Source organism: Ischnura elegans, chromosome 6, assembly GCF_921293095.1.
Source record: "Ischnura elegans chromosome 6, ioIscEleg1.1, whole genome shotgun sequence".
Taxonomy (NCBI): Eukaryota; Metazoa; Arthropoda; class Insecta; order Odonata; family Coenagrionidae; genus Ischnura; species Ischnura elegans.
The window spans coordinates 25,187,804-25,203,421 of record NC_060251.1 but is presented as its reverse complement, the minus strand read 5'-3'; the positions used below and the strand labels follow the sequence as shown (position 1 = coordinate 25,203,421).

At 37.1% G+C, this 15,618-nt stretch overlaps 1 protein-coding gene across 3 annotated transcripts in view; it reads right to left on the bottom strand.

The window, feature by feature from the left end:
- Nucleotides 1–506: 506 nt before the first annotated feature.
- The window catches only part of LOC124160645, a 30,031-nt gene continuing 14,919 nt past the window's right edge, over nt 507–15,618 (bottom strand). For all 3 annotated transcript variants that reach the window (XM_046536560.1, XM_046536563.1, XM_046536561.1), the window contains 4 exons: nt 13,347–15,063; nt 8,293–8,424; nt 7,540–7,644; nt 507–957 (listed from right to left, as the gene is read on the bottom strand). In XM_046536560.1, the coding sequence (XP_046392516.1) occupies nt 904–957; nt 7,540–7,644; nt 8,293–8,424; nt 13,347–15,063 (2,008 nt within the window). In that variant the 3' untranslated portion in view covers nt 507–903. The remainder of the gene's footprint in view (nt 958–7,539; nt 7,645–8,292; nt 8,425–13,346; nt 15,064–15,618) is intronic.

Genomic DNA, 15,618 nt, shown 5'->3' with positions numbered 1-15,618 from the left:
AAGTTACGTGCTGAGAAACTAACTCTCCCATCATGTTCATTTACAATGTCCTCATTCCTACTTTGACAGTACCTACTGATATTGTTTCCCTCATCAATATAAGAGTAGCCTCCCACCATACTCATCCAAACTCCTAACACCACATGCCAATTCCCAGACTATCAATCATAAAATGTTCTCTTCTCTACCATCTTTCTGCCCTATTAAATTCTCTCTCGATATACATTTACCCCTTATCTTTATCAATTGCAATTTATACTGACTACACATCAACTCATTTCATCTGAGACAACAAAATATTTCTAGATACTCAGGATGTGACCACCTTATCAGTTTTTTGTTTGATACTGTCTTTCATTGTTATTAGTGCACTTTAAATTTGCATTCTTGCAGTGGGTGTACCATTTTCTTTTATATAAAATAAAAATTTACTTCCGCCCCACTCACCCTTAACTTTTAGCCCCACACCTTTACCCTTTAAATATTTAGAACAGATTATAATAGGGTCTGTTTTTTACAATTTCCTGTTTTATTTTAATGGCTCAAAAAATTAATATTACATAAAAGACCAGCTACTCTGGTCCATACTTGAGTAAAGCAGCCACATCAAAAGTGGTTTCATCATATGGTTTATGGCATCATACAAGCAGATCAAGAATAACAAGAGTTCATCACCTAATTTTAACCGAATTAAATTGCTTATGGAGAACAATTTACTCTCTAAAATGTAAAAGATAAATTAAATGATTCTCAACTTTGGTGTCTCCAAAGTAATTAAAATAATAAGCCATCTTCTTTTGCGTTACTTAACAAACAAATTCTTTCTTGCCAAAGAGTCAACAGCTTCGATTGACTCATGCGGAGTGGTATCCCTTGTATTCCCTTCTCAAAACTTCAGCATTTTCACTCGGAGGAGAGAGTGTCATCTGAGCAAACTTCAAGCATTTTTTCATTTACCTGCAATAACAAAAGTCACATATTCAATCTACTACGCTTAGAACTTTCATTAGAAAACCTAATCCTTCAAGTCATTCTGGCAGCTTTGAGTGTCATTGTTTGCTAATTAGGTTGACAGGAGTTTTTAAGGCAGTGTTCAACACGGAAGGGAGCAATAAAATCTATAGGGTAGATCACTAGGCTACTGGTTTAAGATTTCTGGCAGATACCTTTCATCAAGGAAATGAATTTCTGCCAAAAGTTTTAAACAAAAACGAACCACACATGGCCAATGAGAAGAGTAACTGGTAACCTGCTCATCAGGAATTTTTGACAAACTTAACTGTAAAAGGGTTATGGCCATCAATTTTTCAGCACCAACTGCTCAAGAAGTAGGTGACAAGTCAAAAAACAGAAGAATATGACTCTCAAACTTTTTCAATTGGCAGAAAAGAAATAGGTGAAAAAAATCAGAGAGACTATCCCTCCGGAAAAAAAATTTGCATTTATGCGAACTGGCACCTCATCATTAGTAGGCATGAAAAATCTTAAAAAATTAAAATCTGCCTCCGAACAAAACAAAAGCTTCAAGTCTTCTCCGTAAGTTCTTGTACAGGACTATATTCCATTTCTCATGGAAATAATCGAGTGCCTAACAAGCAGCCAACGTGTACATGGCACTGAAATACATATTTTCAAAAGAAACCATTATGGTAATTAGTAATATATTTCTTAAAGTTACTCCAACGTTCCAGGTAATGCCTTACTTCCCAAGGCAATTTTACCAAGGTTCAATCTGCAAAATCTCTGTAAAATTGCAATGGAAGTTATGGAACCTGGATAGCATAGTGGTCTGCAAAGAGGCCCCCAGAGCCAAAGGTCCGTGTCTCAATTCCTTGTCCAGGGAAATTTTATTCCATCACAATAAATATAAATTTCACTGTCATTCATGTAGCAGACTTGGAATACACCACTTATATCAATTATTAGAGGTTTAAGGTTTGGATGAGGATTACAATATTTTCAGTCATGTGTCAAAATTTAAAAAATATTGATAGAGAGCCAATATCTCCAATAACTTCAAGATATATGTAAATAAATTTTAAAAGGACAAGAAATTCATCCATAATTAATGATGTGTCTATTTTATAATTATCATTACATAATCAAGCAAGTAATTTTATCAAATATAGAATGAACACTACAGTTTCTGTCTTGCCTAGTAGATTTCAAACATTGTCCCCTACTCATTTTCTGATTCCTACTTGAGTTACCATAATGACTACATTATTACTACTTCACATGATACCTCATCCATTACACTTACCCCCTTCAGTCAACCACTCCAAATTGTAATCATAAGTTTTTAAAGGATTAAAGGAGTGTCAAGAATCTTGGCAGATGGATTTATTTGTACAAAGATAAAATATAAGTTGATTTTAGGAAAACTGTCCAAAGGCATCCACCTGAGCTTGATCCTGGGACCCTTCCATCAGCAGCTAAGCACTATACCTACTAGGATATCACCACTATTTTTCTTCTCAAATCCTCCCCTATATTCTCTGATATTCAAACTTTCCAGCCTGCTCCTGCTGTCAAACATATCCTCCACATATTACTTCCATCTATTCTGAATAAACCCAGTCTCCCGTCACCACTAGAATTTTACTACCCGGGATTTCCCAAATTATTTTGTTGAACTTTTCACACATCTTATCTTCTTCTTCCTCACTATGATTGCCAGTGGGCAATGTGTACACTTGAACCACCGCAATATTGGTGGGTGCACCTCGATTTCTACCACCAGGATCCTATACCATATCTGATGTACCTATACCTACCACTCTCTTACCCATCTTTCAATTTAATACTAAAGCTAATCCTCATTGACTTTCCTCTACAACACTTAAATAGCCCTATAGCCATTACTCCACTAGTACTCATTATCCTTCCACCTATCTTCACATAATCCTGAGATATCTATCCTCCTTTTCTCCATTTCCATTTTGAAATTTTCTAGCTTACCTCATCATTATCCCAACATTCCATATACCTATGTTATATGTGCCTTCTTCTTCTCCATCTTCTAGGCCTTCTTTTCTTCTTTCTTGGATGTTGCTGCTGATGGTAAGTCTCTCCAAGGGTTTCACAAGTCTCTCTAATGGATGCAACCTTGCTGTTGTAAATGATAATTACTCTTAATGGATGGGTACCTACTGTTTCATTTGTTTCTGAGGCTCATTTGATTGTACACCATGTTTTCGGGGGAGAAAGAGTTGGTAGGATTTTCCACATCCATTCCAGCATTTTTTAAGGTTACACCACCAAGTAGACTATCTTTATTTTGGCTCCTACCTTTTAAGCTATCTGGCATGAATGACCCCACTGGGTGTAATTGAGAATTATTCCTACCACTACAGCTCTGGGGGTCACTGGCATATGCAACCCTTTATACCATCCCAGATAACACGGAATTTGTATTACATCAATGATACACACAAAAAACGTGACCAAATACATATGTATAAGATGGAATACGATCGTATTACATCGGTATATTTCACGTAGAAGTGGTTCAAAAGTCCCTATGGATGTATGTATTCGTGCGTATTACAAATTGGAAATCTGAATACCCATACATGAATTATACATATGTATACAAAGGAATACAATCGTATTACGTCTGTATATTTCACGTAAAAGTGGCTCAAAAGTCCCTCAGGATGTATGTATACATGCGTATTACAAATTGGAAATCTGAATATCCTTACATGTAATATACATATGTATCTGCAGGCCCTCGTACACGAATTATACATATTGATTTTCTGACCCACATCCACTTAATATCAATATGGATCAAACGGATGCATAAATATAAGGAAACCAGAACGTACAGATAATAAAACATTTATTCAAAGAGAAAAATAAAATAATACACACAAATAACAAGTGTGGCCATGAATATTGCTAACAAGCATTAAGGGCCAGCAAACAGTAGGTGAAACTTAGTTAAAAAAAATGGCACAAAGATAAATCAAGTACAAACAATGGTTTGAGTTGGAAAATAGAAAAAAATGTTAGCACGGAACAAGCGTTGTAACCCATTGCACAAGAAGAAACCTGAATTCAGGAAACCAACTCGGCACAATTAGCCACTTTCTGAAAGGAGAAAAGAAGAAGTCAAGTTTAAAAGTCATGCAAAAATATATCTTTTTGTAAGATCTGAATAGGAGCTCAAGGCCTTTCAATTTTATTTTTATCAATTCATATAGGCAGTCAGTATTCTGTGAAGTCTGTAATTTTAGTACTAATTCTGTATTCTGGATGCAAATGAAAGTTTGGCTTCTCTGATAGATTCCAGACATAAGTTTTAAATTTTTTCATTTTCCAATTATGTCGAGGTCCCAACTAGCACAGATTTGACCTTGTCCTTTGAGAAATCATATATTTTGGGGATATGCTTTCATTTTACAAAATTAATAGCCTTTCTCTTAAGAAGAATGAGAAATATGAGAAAAGATCATATGACTACTTTTAAATATAAATTAACTAGGAAAACGTGAATCCATTGGTATGCTTATTTATTACATGATACTAATATATTACTACCATGATTTAGTAGCGGATGACTCACACAGAAAAAATATAAACTTGTGATATCAAATTTTCAAACAAATAAATTTCATACATAATAGATAATTTCAGGCTTAACTTTAAGAAACCTCTCGATTATGGTTAAAAAAAAAATTTCCCTCATACCTTACCTCGGTATTAACAATTCCACCTGGTCTTCTGGCTTTGCTTCGTCGTCTTTTCCGTAATCCATTCTCCTCTTGTCCAGGCCAAGCTATTTACATCGTCGCCTGCTGGGTATGCGCGAAAGAGCATGAAAAGAAAATTATAATTAATTAATTTGGCCCGTACGCACCTTTTTCTTACATATGATGACAAACTTTCGCATGAAAGTTACGTATTTATCTTGTGTTAATAATAATGACGAAATGCACCTTGATTGACTGCATTTCAAGATGAAAGAAATATTACATTTTGCTTTAAGGGAACCGATATTACACGACCAATACTTCTTGTTCGTTAAATAATTAGAAGTAGAGGGCAAAACCGCTCGGAACCTCGAGGAATCTATTAGTGACAAGGCTACGCTGATAAGTCGACCGTATATCTACGGTCAAAGATGTTACGACTAAAGCATAGGGTAACTAGGAATGCAAGAACTACAATACAGTAGGTTGTGGTAATAAACAGCGATAAAACAACTTACACGTGAACGAAAACATTCCTTAAACAATTTTTTCTGCTCTTAATTAATTAAAAAAAAAGGAATTACTATACGACGCATAATCTATTAATTTATACGTACAAGATTGACATTACTATGTTTTACCATATAACTTCAATGGAGACCAGTCTCCTCGATACATAACTCAACAAAAAAGGAAAACAATAGCCAAACATAAACAATATAATTACCTCTATTGGCGCAATGTGGTCAACACATTGCGCCAATAGTTGTATCCAAATATACTCAAATAACATAATTAATGTAGTCTATGTAGGCGTACAATACAATAAAAGATAAATCATACCTTACCTTAATAATCCAGTGACAGGAAACTGCTGGAGCTGGCTTGCACGAATCGCAATAACGTGTGGGATTGAAGCACATTTCCAGCAAAACATAGCTTCGGGTTGAGCACACCATCCACACGCACCGGTTATCGAGGATTAAAACACTATGTCAATTCTTCCAATAAGTATAATAATACAAACAAATATAAAATTAACTATACATCAGTAGCTAGTTAATAACGGATTTCCTTTTGTTTATTAGCGTAGATGCCGGAGTTCCTCCTACAGCACGTTCTCGTAGTCTCGAACGAAATGCCGAGGCCGAGGTTTACTGTCAACGAGATTATAACTGTATCACTCCCACTCACTTCCCTAGCGACAGTGAGCCGCGGAATTGAGAATTTAATTTTTTGTCTAAACAGTTACATTAAAATATTGTTTAAAAATCAAACTTCGCTTTTACTTTTGATCTGTGCAAGTACTATGTTTTGTATTTTTCATGTATTGTGAACCATTTTTCCATGTGTATATTTCGCGGATAGAAACTGAATTTTACATATGTAATACGTCTGTATTTCGCATGCATTTACAAATTAACATAAATAGCCGCCATCTTTACTACCCTTGCTCACATCGACTAGTATATGATTTATTTTTAAGCTTTCTGGGTATAAATTCGAATGGATGAATGATCATTAAAATAGGGAAATCTGGCGTTTGCTGTGAACATATTATTTCTGGAAAAAATGTTTATGAACGTTTCGCAAGACGCCACGAAAATCTACCTCCCAAGTATTACAGGAAATATACATAATGTATATTTTGTGTATTTTTGACCACATTTACATATGTATTTCCTCTGTATTCATACATATGTAAAAGTGGTACGTGTTACACGATAAATACATTTGTATTTTTGTGTATTTTTGACCACATTTACATAAGTATCCAAATTTCAAAATACACAAAAAATACAAATGTATTTATCGTGTAACAAGTGCCACTTTTACATATGTATGAATACAAAGGAAATACATTCAATAATACATATGTACTACAGATGTAATACATAACAGAAATATATATGTATGTGACCCATGAAAATACAATATATATACATATGTATATCCAAATGTGTGTTGTTGGGGATGACAAGGTAGTAGCCCAAGGGATAGGCTGAAAGCCATACATTTCATTAAATGAATTGGTTATTGGTAGACAGAATGAAATGTAACCATATCCAAAAAATTGAGTGTCAGAGGATAGGTGCACCTGGGCTAATACAGTGGAACTTCGTTAAAGCGAGTACGGGCTATAACGATACCCCCGCTATTACGAGAGATAGCCGATGCACCGTCAATTGACCCTATAATAAGCGTGTTAAAAAATTCGTTTTTACGAGACCCTTTCGTTATTGGCTCTCGCCATAGCGAGGGTTTCACCGCCGGAAGACTTTCATCAAGACTCCTTAACCTCTGTAATTGCTAGCGATCTGTTAGAAATGAAGTTAATGGAGTGCTCAGTCTCAAATTTATGTGGTAAACTGTCGTTCGATAAATATGATGATGACGAAACAATGCTTTGCATGATTTTTATTCAGTGCGGCGCTTATAAATTGTTCGAATAGTTGGTCGTTATTTGAGTAAGGAAATTTAGTGATGCAAAAAAACATCGCCTTTCGTCTGGATTTATGCTTACGTTTATCGGATAGATGTTTATCTGTCGCCGCACCACACCTGTTCCTGTATATCTGTTCGCAACAGGTATATTGGCTATTTTTTGCTCCACCTCCGGTAAAGCGACAATTCGCTATAGCGAGTGTTTATTAGTGCACCGTGGGGTGTCGTTATATCGAGGTTTCACTGTATTAGCAGCAGATGTATTGCAGGTAGTAGCCGCAATGGAAAAAATGGACCCAAAAGCCCCCTCCTAGCTATGCACATATGCTTATGACCAACACAGAATATTCAAGAAATTTCACAGTCAAGTCAAACAACCATGAGTAAATCTTACTTGATGCTCCTTAGGAATGCCAATTATTTTAAGCATTTCTTTCCATGCCAGGAACAATTCTTTTGACGATCTCTCTGGCAGAAATGAGTAGTGTTTCCTGATCAACTGTAAAAGAAGAAAAAACATGCTAACCAGCACAAGTATTCTATGTCCTCCGTGACAAATAGAGGATCCTATATTAACTATACTGGATCCAATTATTTTACTAGGGAGCCTATACTCATTTGACCTATAACACCAGTCATCTCCTCAACAACATACCTGAAATTGCATTTTGTTTTAATTCTGGTAATGCAAAATGTTTAAAAATGAGTCAATATATTCACCAGACTTCCCTATAATGACACCTCAGTTCCAGAATGCATAGAGTTCCCCAGACATCTCAATGCCACAGTTGTGAATATTTTTTTTAAGCCTATAAAGTTTCATTTAAATAGATGCTCTGATTAGAATGTCAAGAAAATATCTACATATTGTGGAGCTTATACATTGCCTCAAATAGACTTTTCCTAGGAAGTGGGACATGGGAATCAAGGTACTTGGATAGCGTAGTGGTCATTGCAGCAGCCAAAAAAGCCTAGGTTTTTGCCTATGGCTTGATTCTTGGCCCATGGGAATCAATATTTACATATGTGTGGTTCTTGAAAACCAGATATTTATCAGGGAAATGCTAGGGAGAAACTGCCTGAAGTAATATCATTGATCAGAGGCATGACAGCATGAATAGATTGAGATATAACATAATTTACATACACCGAAATGAAGTCCAAACTTTTCTACCCCATCTTGAATATTTTCTACCTCTTTTGGAGTAAGAGGAATGTTTTTTATACTATCTTGCTTATTAGGAAACTTTTTCTTCATTCTCTCATTAACTGGAGGCATCTGAAAAAATAAATATGCATTATTGTTAAATACCAATTAAGGTAGATTTATATGGAGTACGTAGGTAAATTAAAAAGTAAGGTCTCCAATTTTTTTGTCATTAAATATGACATTCATTTACATTGTTTGATACATCGTTGGAAAGACCATGGCTACAGCCAGAGATGGGCAGTAACGAAAATACTTGTATTTGAAATACGTATTTTCGATACTTTTGTAGTTTGTAATTTGTATCGGAAATACATTTTCTGAGAGTATTTTGGATTTTGTAACGAAAATACATCTAAATAGTAGTTTGTATTTTAAAAATACATTCAAAATCAAAATACATGTAATGTTTTTTGTGCATAAGTAGAAAGAGCGTGCGACGAGATGGCAGGGATGTCAGTATTGTATGTCAGTCAGTATTAGCCTGCCATCTATGGGGCAATAAATTGTCCCTTAATTTACTTCTGTTAGCACCCGTAGGCCCTTGTATACTTGCAAAACGTGTGGAGTATTTAGCGAAACGAAGTTGCATTGAGTAATTTGTGGAGGGGAGTTGTAGAATCTGATGCTGTTCCCAAAGGAGCATGAGACATTTTTCTCCATTTTATTTAAGACATTTCGCCATGGATAATGGTCAAATTGCCAGTTTCCTATAGATACGTTGCAAGAATGTTTGAGTCTCTCATTCTAAAAATATTTCATATTTGAATTTATTTTAATTATTTATTAGGTAAGAACTTCGGTGAAGGCATGTATTTCGAATTTAATAGAGTATTTTGAAATTACATTTGCATTTAGTATCAAAAATACAATTTTTAGAAGTAATTTTTATTTTGTATTTGAAATACACATTTTAAAAGTAATTTGTATTTTGTATCTAAAATACATTTGACATGTATTTTGCCCATCTCTGGCTACAGCTATATGTACTTCAATGTCATCACTGGCACTTGATAACATTCCTCACCCTAACGATCAGGGGTGTAGCTAGGAACTAATGCTGAGGGGGGTTTAAGTGCAACTAAATACAGGGGTGTGTGGGGGTATGGAATACCCACCAGGATAAGCGGTAGGTGCGAGTTTAAAAAATTGCGGAATTTTAAGATGATTGGTTCAAAATGGTGAGTTTTACGGCTTTCTGAGGGATATTTTATTCATCCTTACACTATTCTGTTAGTAATATCAATCCAATTAAGTAAAAGGGATTAAGCTTAAAAAGTTCTCTGACCTCTGGGGGGTTTTTATCCCCCTAAACCCCCCCCCCTCGCTGCGCCACTGCTCACGATGATCTTTTGAATTCCATCATCATACCAGCTTCTGTTTGTATTGCGAAGAAAGGCATTGACCTCCTCTTGCTCCTCGTTGTCCATCACGAACTTCATTCCTCCTGAGTGTTTCTTGAGGGCGAGCAACATGTGGAAATCACTGAGTCCAAAAAATGATCTCCTTCCTCTTCAAAATGGCGAACGACTTCTTCCACACATTCCAAGTGCTGCATCTGGTGGTCTCTGTGAGCTGTTTAGGCATCCACTTGACGGTGGACGTTTGCGTGGCCGGAAAGGAACTTGTGGCACCACAAAAGTCATATGACAGACCAGGTTTCACAGAGACATGAGGGGAAGCTCCATGGAAACGGCTGCTATGCCAACAATGCGTGGTCGACAATGCTTCACAGCAGTCAAGAGTGGTAGTGGAGATACCAAGGATAACAAGGTGGAGTTGACAGATTGCACCTAGTGCTTCATGCGACGACACAACGACTTAGGAGACCATACTTTTTAAGTTTACCCTTGCACTTAAGAATCATTCTGGCAGCCTCCCCTTCCTTCGCGTACTTCCCTATTCAATTCACATTAAGGCGTACACCCCTTCATTCTATCTAAAAATTCTATTCTCTTCCTTCCTCTCCCTCATTTATCCAGCATTCTACCCTCTGACACTGTTTTCAACATCCCCTCCCCACTAAGTGCTCCCTTCATCCATACCCTCTGCCTCCTCCGTATCTAATCTAAAAGCTGCCTCTCTTCACCCACCATGCCGGCCTCGGTGGTGCTGGGGTAAAGTCCCCGACTGCTAACCTAGAGGTCGCGGGTTCAAATCCCGCCTGGGTGGTTTGACCACCATCCAGGGCTTGGATGTATGTGATTGTCAAACAAGTTAATTGTAAGAGAGGACTATTTAGTCCTAAATTCGCTTGTGAAATAAAGACAACATTATTATTATTATTATGTCCAGCACTTCATTGCTCCTCCTACTCTCCGTCCACTTTACCTTCTCCACACCCACATATCGAACCTCTCCAGTCTCCTCTCGTCCTCCTTCTTAAGTGTCCATGTTCCAGGACCATAAAGTGCTACACTCCAGATCACATTCTTTAATAACATTTTCTTTAAACTCTTACATAATGATCCTCTCATAAGCTCCTTCCTGTACATGAATGCATACTTTGCTAATGCAGTTCTCTTCCTGATATCCTTACTGCTGTATCTATTTTCCTATAATTTGCTGCCCAAATAGTTTAATGGCTCTACCTGTTCAAGTTCACCCCATCTACTTTTACCTTGAGTCTCACATTCCTCACTCGTGATGCTTGGTCTCCTTGCGATCAATTCTTATTCCATACTCATCAAAAAGCTCTTCTTAGGCATCTGCTAGAGCCTGCAGCCCCCTTACTGACTGGCTAATCAACGCCTGATCATCTGCGAACCTTAATGATTTCAACATCATTCCTCCCACTTCCAACTCATCCCACACTTCTCTTACCATTTCCTCAGCATAAATGTTAAAAAGCAGCCTCGACAGAGGACAGCCTTGCTTCTTTCCTTGGGCAATGCTTGTTCACCCAAATTCTCCGTCATCTACTCTCACTTGTGCAGTTTGGACCATGTACATACAGATTACAAATGAGTCACCTTTTCCTCCAATCTACACCTATTACCTTAAGAATATCCATTAACTTTACCAAGCCCACACTATCAAATGCTTTTTTAAAATCCACAAAGCAGGCATACACGTCCTGGTAATATCCTAGGTTCCTCTCCTTCAGGGACCTCATTATCTCTATTGCATCTTGAATTGACTTTCCTTTTCTGAAACCAGCACTGATCTTCACCCAAATACCTGTTTGCCCTCGCCTCCATTCGTCTGGTTAATATCCCCATTGCCACTTTTGCTGCAAGTAATATAAGACTAATGGTCCTATAATCTCTGCATTCTACAGCTTTCTTCTTTTTTCGCCGTCAAATTAGAACTGTCTTCATGAAATACATAGGCCAACATCCCTCCTCATAAATCCTGCTAACTAGTTTCAAAAATCCTCTCTCCCAGGATTCTTCAGAAATGTGCATCGGTGAATGAAAACATACATGTATTAAGGGTACTGTTAAAGCTATTAGACTGGTTAACATAGATTTGCATGAAACATTTTAAAAATCACCTCCTCCTGTACCCCCCTTCCCTCATTGAGTTCCCTTCTACTAAGGAGATATAAATCAAGAGTCAAAAACTAAGTTAATTGCATACAAATACATCCATCATCATCATCATTGAAATTTTCATTTTAAATCAGCAGCATATCTAGTTTGCAGAACTTTTCTTGGGCTTGTCACAGGGAAGGAAAATGTGTTGCAAAGGGTGGCTGCACTGGATACCATTGCGTATCCTATTAGTTCAGGCAACAACACTGTTTCAAGTTGACTGGTAAAGTAAGTGAACATATGAGGCACTTCACTTAACGTGAGTTAAATATTCATCTACCGTAACGCCTACCATACAGTTAACACAAGGACACACCTCACTCACTCTGCAGTGGATTTCTAGAACGCTTGAGGCATCGCAACTGTATTCCATCCACCGTACTGATTCCACTACTTGCGACCTATGGCTGTTCCCTAATCTCAAGTTTTCACTCAGGGGACGGCAAGGGTGGGTCCAGGATTTTTTTCTGGGGGGGCACGTAGGTGGGGTACCAGGGGGGGGGGACAAGAAGGCATAAGTGACTGATAGGCAAACAGTTTCCTCGTATTTGAAATTAACAACAAGATACAACAATTACTGTACAAAATATTCTCTTTATTTAATGTGAAAGTTATTAATATGAACTTAAATGATTGAGGCTCCATAATACACAAAACAAAACGAACGTAATGATAACTACATATATTAAAAATCTTGTTCATTTTTAAGCCTCTGGTGAGGGCACGTAGCCCCATGATCCCCCCCTAAATCCACCTACAGGGGACGATTCTAATTCAAGAACACTCACAAGGCCATCAAAGCTGTGAAGGTAAGCTGAAAGGAGCAAGGGAAATATGGCCTAGCATATGTGTTCAAAAAGTGGCAGGACAACGGCACAAGTGCATTAGAACAGAAGGAGATTACCTCAAAAGAGAGAATGTAAATTTGAAAGATTGAATAAGTATTTTTTGTAGAGCGTTTTTATTGTTACATTTTGAAAAGCCCTCATAGTTAATTCACTTATATTTTTCTGAAAAAGTCTGACTTCTGCAAGAATTACGGAATAATGGGATGAAAATGAAATAGCAGCGAGCATATTGATCAACATACTGAGACAGTGACGTAGCAAGGGGGGGGGATTCGGACCCCCCCACCCTGAAATATAAAAGCGCACTTACTTTGCAACGCAAAAGAAAACCAAATATTGAAAAATCATGAATTTACAAAAGATTTCTTCGAATATTGAAGTTTTTTTTTCGGTTATGAAAAGTGTTAAAATTAGTTTTACAACTTCCCCTTAGTACCCTATTTTTAAAAAATTTTCCCCCCTGATTTTAGATCCCCCCCAGAACAAAATTCCTGGCTACACCACTGTACTAAGATCCATTTAAATTCTAAGGCATGAGCTCAACAGCAACATAGGGAATTATCACTTTCAACTACATAATTGTAAGTACATATGTAAATCATTGACGTACCTGCTTTTGTTCTCTTTCCAGATTTTCATCTGTGGTATTTGGAGGGGTTACTTCATTGCAACTGATTAATCTTTCAGGATTTACAGCATTCAAAGAAAGTTTGCTGGCTGAGAGTTCATGAATGATTTCTATTTCCTCAGTGTCCTCATCATCTAATGAAATGCAATCTTTGACACTGCTTACTGTAATATCTGTGGCTTCATTTTTATCATCTTTTTGGTCTGATGGACTACTTCTAAAGTTAATTGTTAAATCTGTCCTTTCTTTCTTGGATGGACTTACAGTATCTGTTGAATATATAGATATAGTACTCTCGGAACAAATTGAAGCACTTCTCTTATTCCCAGAAGTAAGCGGCTTGGAATCCATCGCAGGGCTTACATACAGGATCTCAACATCTTCTTCCAAAACTCTTTCTCCTAAATTCTTTCTAAAAAGTTCAAGTCCACATGCAAGGGGAGATTTGGATCCTGCTTTTGAATAGCCACTTGCGGAAGAGTGCAATTTTATGAGTTGAATAGATGACTTGCACAACTCTGAAGGATATTTCCAAAATCTGCAACTTGGTCTAGGAGTTGATTCGTGTTTTAAATGCTCCAAATATGATCCAGTAACTACATGTTTTCCCTCATAACTAGCTGGAATAAGTTGTGCTGAAACTTTTCCTTGGGCTCCAATACCATGCTGTTGGGAAGGTGAATTTGCCACACTAATTCCACTTGTTGAGTGATCCAAGTCCATGTCTTCTCTTTGGATGGCTGTAGGTGTATGCTGAGAATTTTTGCTTTGATGTACATTATTTCTTACAAATATTTCATCTTGGGATCGTTTGAAGAATTCAGGAGTAATAGGAGACAAAATTTTAGATCTGAGGTCACAATAAGATGGTTCTAAGCTGACTGACCCTGTATCTTCTGCCATGAGATTTCCAACCTTAGCTTTGAGCTTACAAGAAAAACAATTACACCCAGCTAAACTTGTGTTTGTAGAAATACCTTTTGAATGAGTTTTCTTTGCCAATTGCAAGTCAGATTTATTATGCACAGAAAAATTTGGTGGAGAATGTTGTAGCTTAGTTAATTGCAATCTCATATTAAATGATGCTTTATTTGCAAGAGAATACGGTCTTTTCCTTGGGCTTGTATTAATGGTCCTATTTGAATGACCCTTAAGGGATGAGTTTCCGGCCTGACTTGTTTTAAATTTAAAGCTTGGCGCTAGTAATTGAAGGTGCCTCTCATTTTCCAGGCATTGATCCTGATTGATTCCTGGTAGGAACGAGTTGGCTGGCAGTACATCACACAATAGCGACTGAGAGTGATCAGAGGAAACATCTGAATCACTTGCAAGAGTTTCTGAGGAATTTTTAAGGACTTTTTCCACATGAAGTATTATGTTTTCTTCATATTCCTTCAATCCACTGCCTTGTCTATGTATTTTTTGAGATCCAATTCTGGAGCAATTATCGTCATTATGTAAGCGCAAAGAGCATTTGTCTTTATGTGCAATTTCCTCATGGGATGAATGATTGGACACAACTGGCCCATCGATATTGGAGGCATTGAAAGGCCAAGTAGGAGGTATTTCAAATGTTTTTCTGCTCTTGGAAATCCATTCTTTGATCTCATTCTCCCTATTGAAATGTCTGCAATTTGCTTTTATTGGATTTGGACACTCTGAGTGCTCTTCGCTTTCATGTGATGCATCACTGGTATTCCTAAAATGGAAAGATAATAAGAATAACACATTGGTAGGAGGGTGAATTTATAAAGAAATAATAATTCCTTAAAGTAATCTACTAGTCATGGTAGATTTATATGGAGCATTTTAGGGGCTGGCTTGGCATATTTTCCCTGCCATATTGTATCTACCTCTTCAATTCATACTAAGACCAACTATATTTCACTTTATCAACTAATCATACTCTCTTCCCTCCCCTTCCACACTTACATTCTTCCCTCTAACATGGATTTTATCATCCCTTACCACTGAGCACTACCTTAATCCAAGCATTCTGTCTCCTCTACATATCATCTAGAAGTAGGGGAGACTGGGGCACGTTGGCCATAGGGGCAGGATGGCCCAGTCGAGGTAATTCATACAATAGACACTGAATTGTGCTAGGAATCTATCAGAAGGTTGGTAGCACACTTCCCCTTTCTCCACAAGACCAATATGACTGGCAGAGCAGTTTTTGACTAGTTGTAGTGATTAATTGTATTTGCGCGTGTTTCAGTAAAATTCTACTCTCAGTTTAAATGCGTGTTATTTA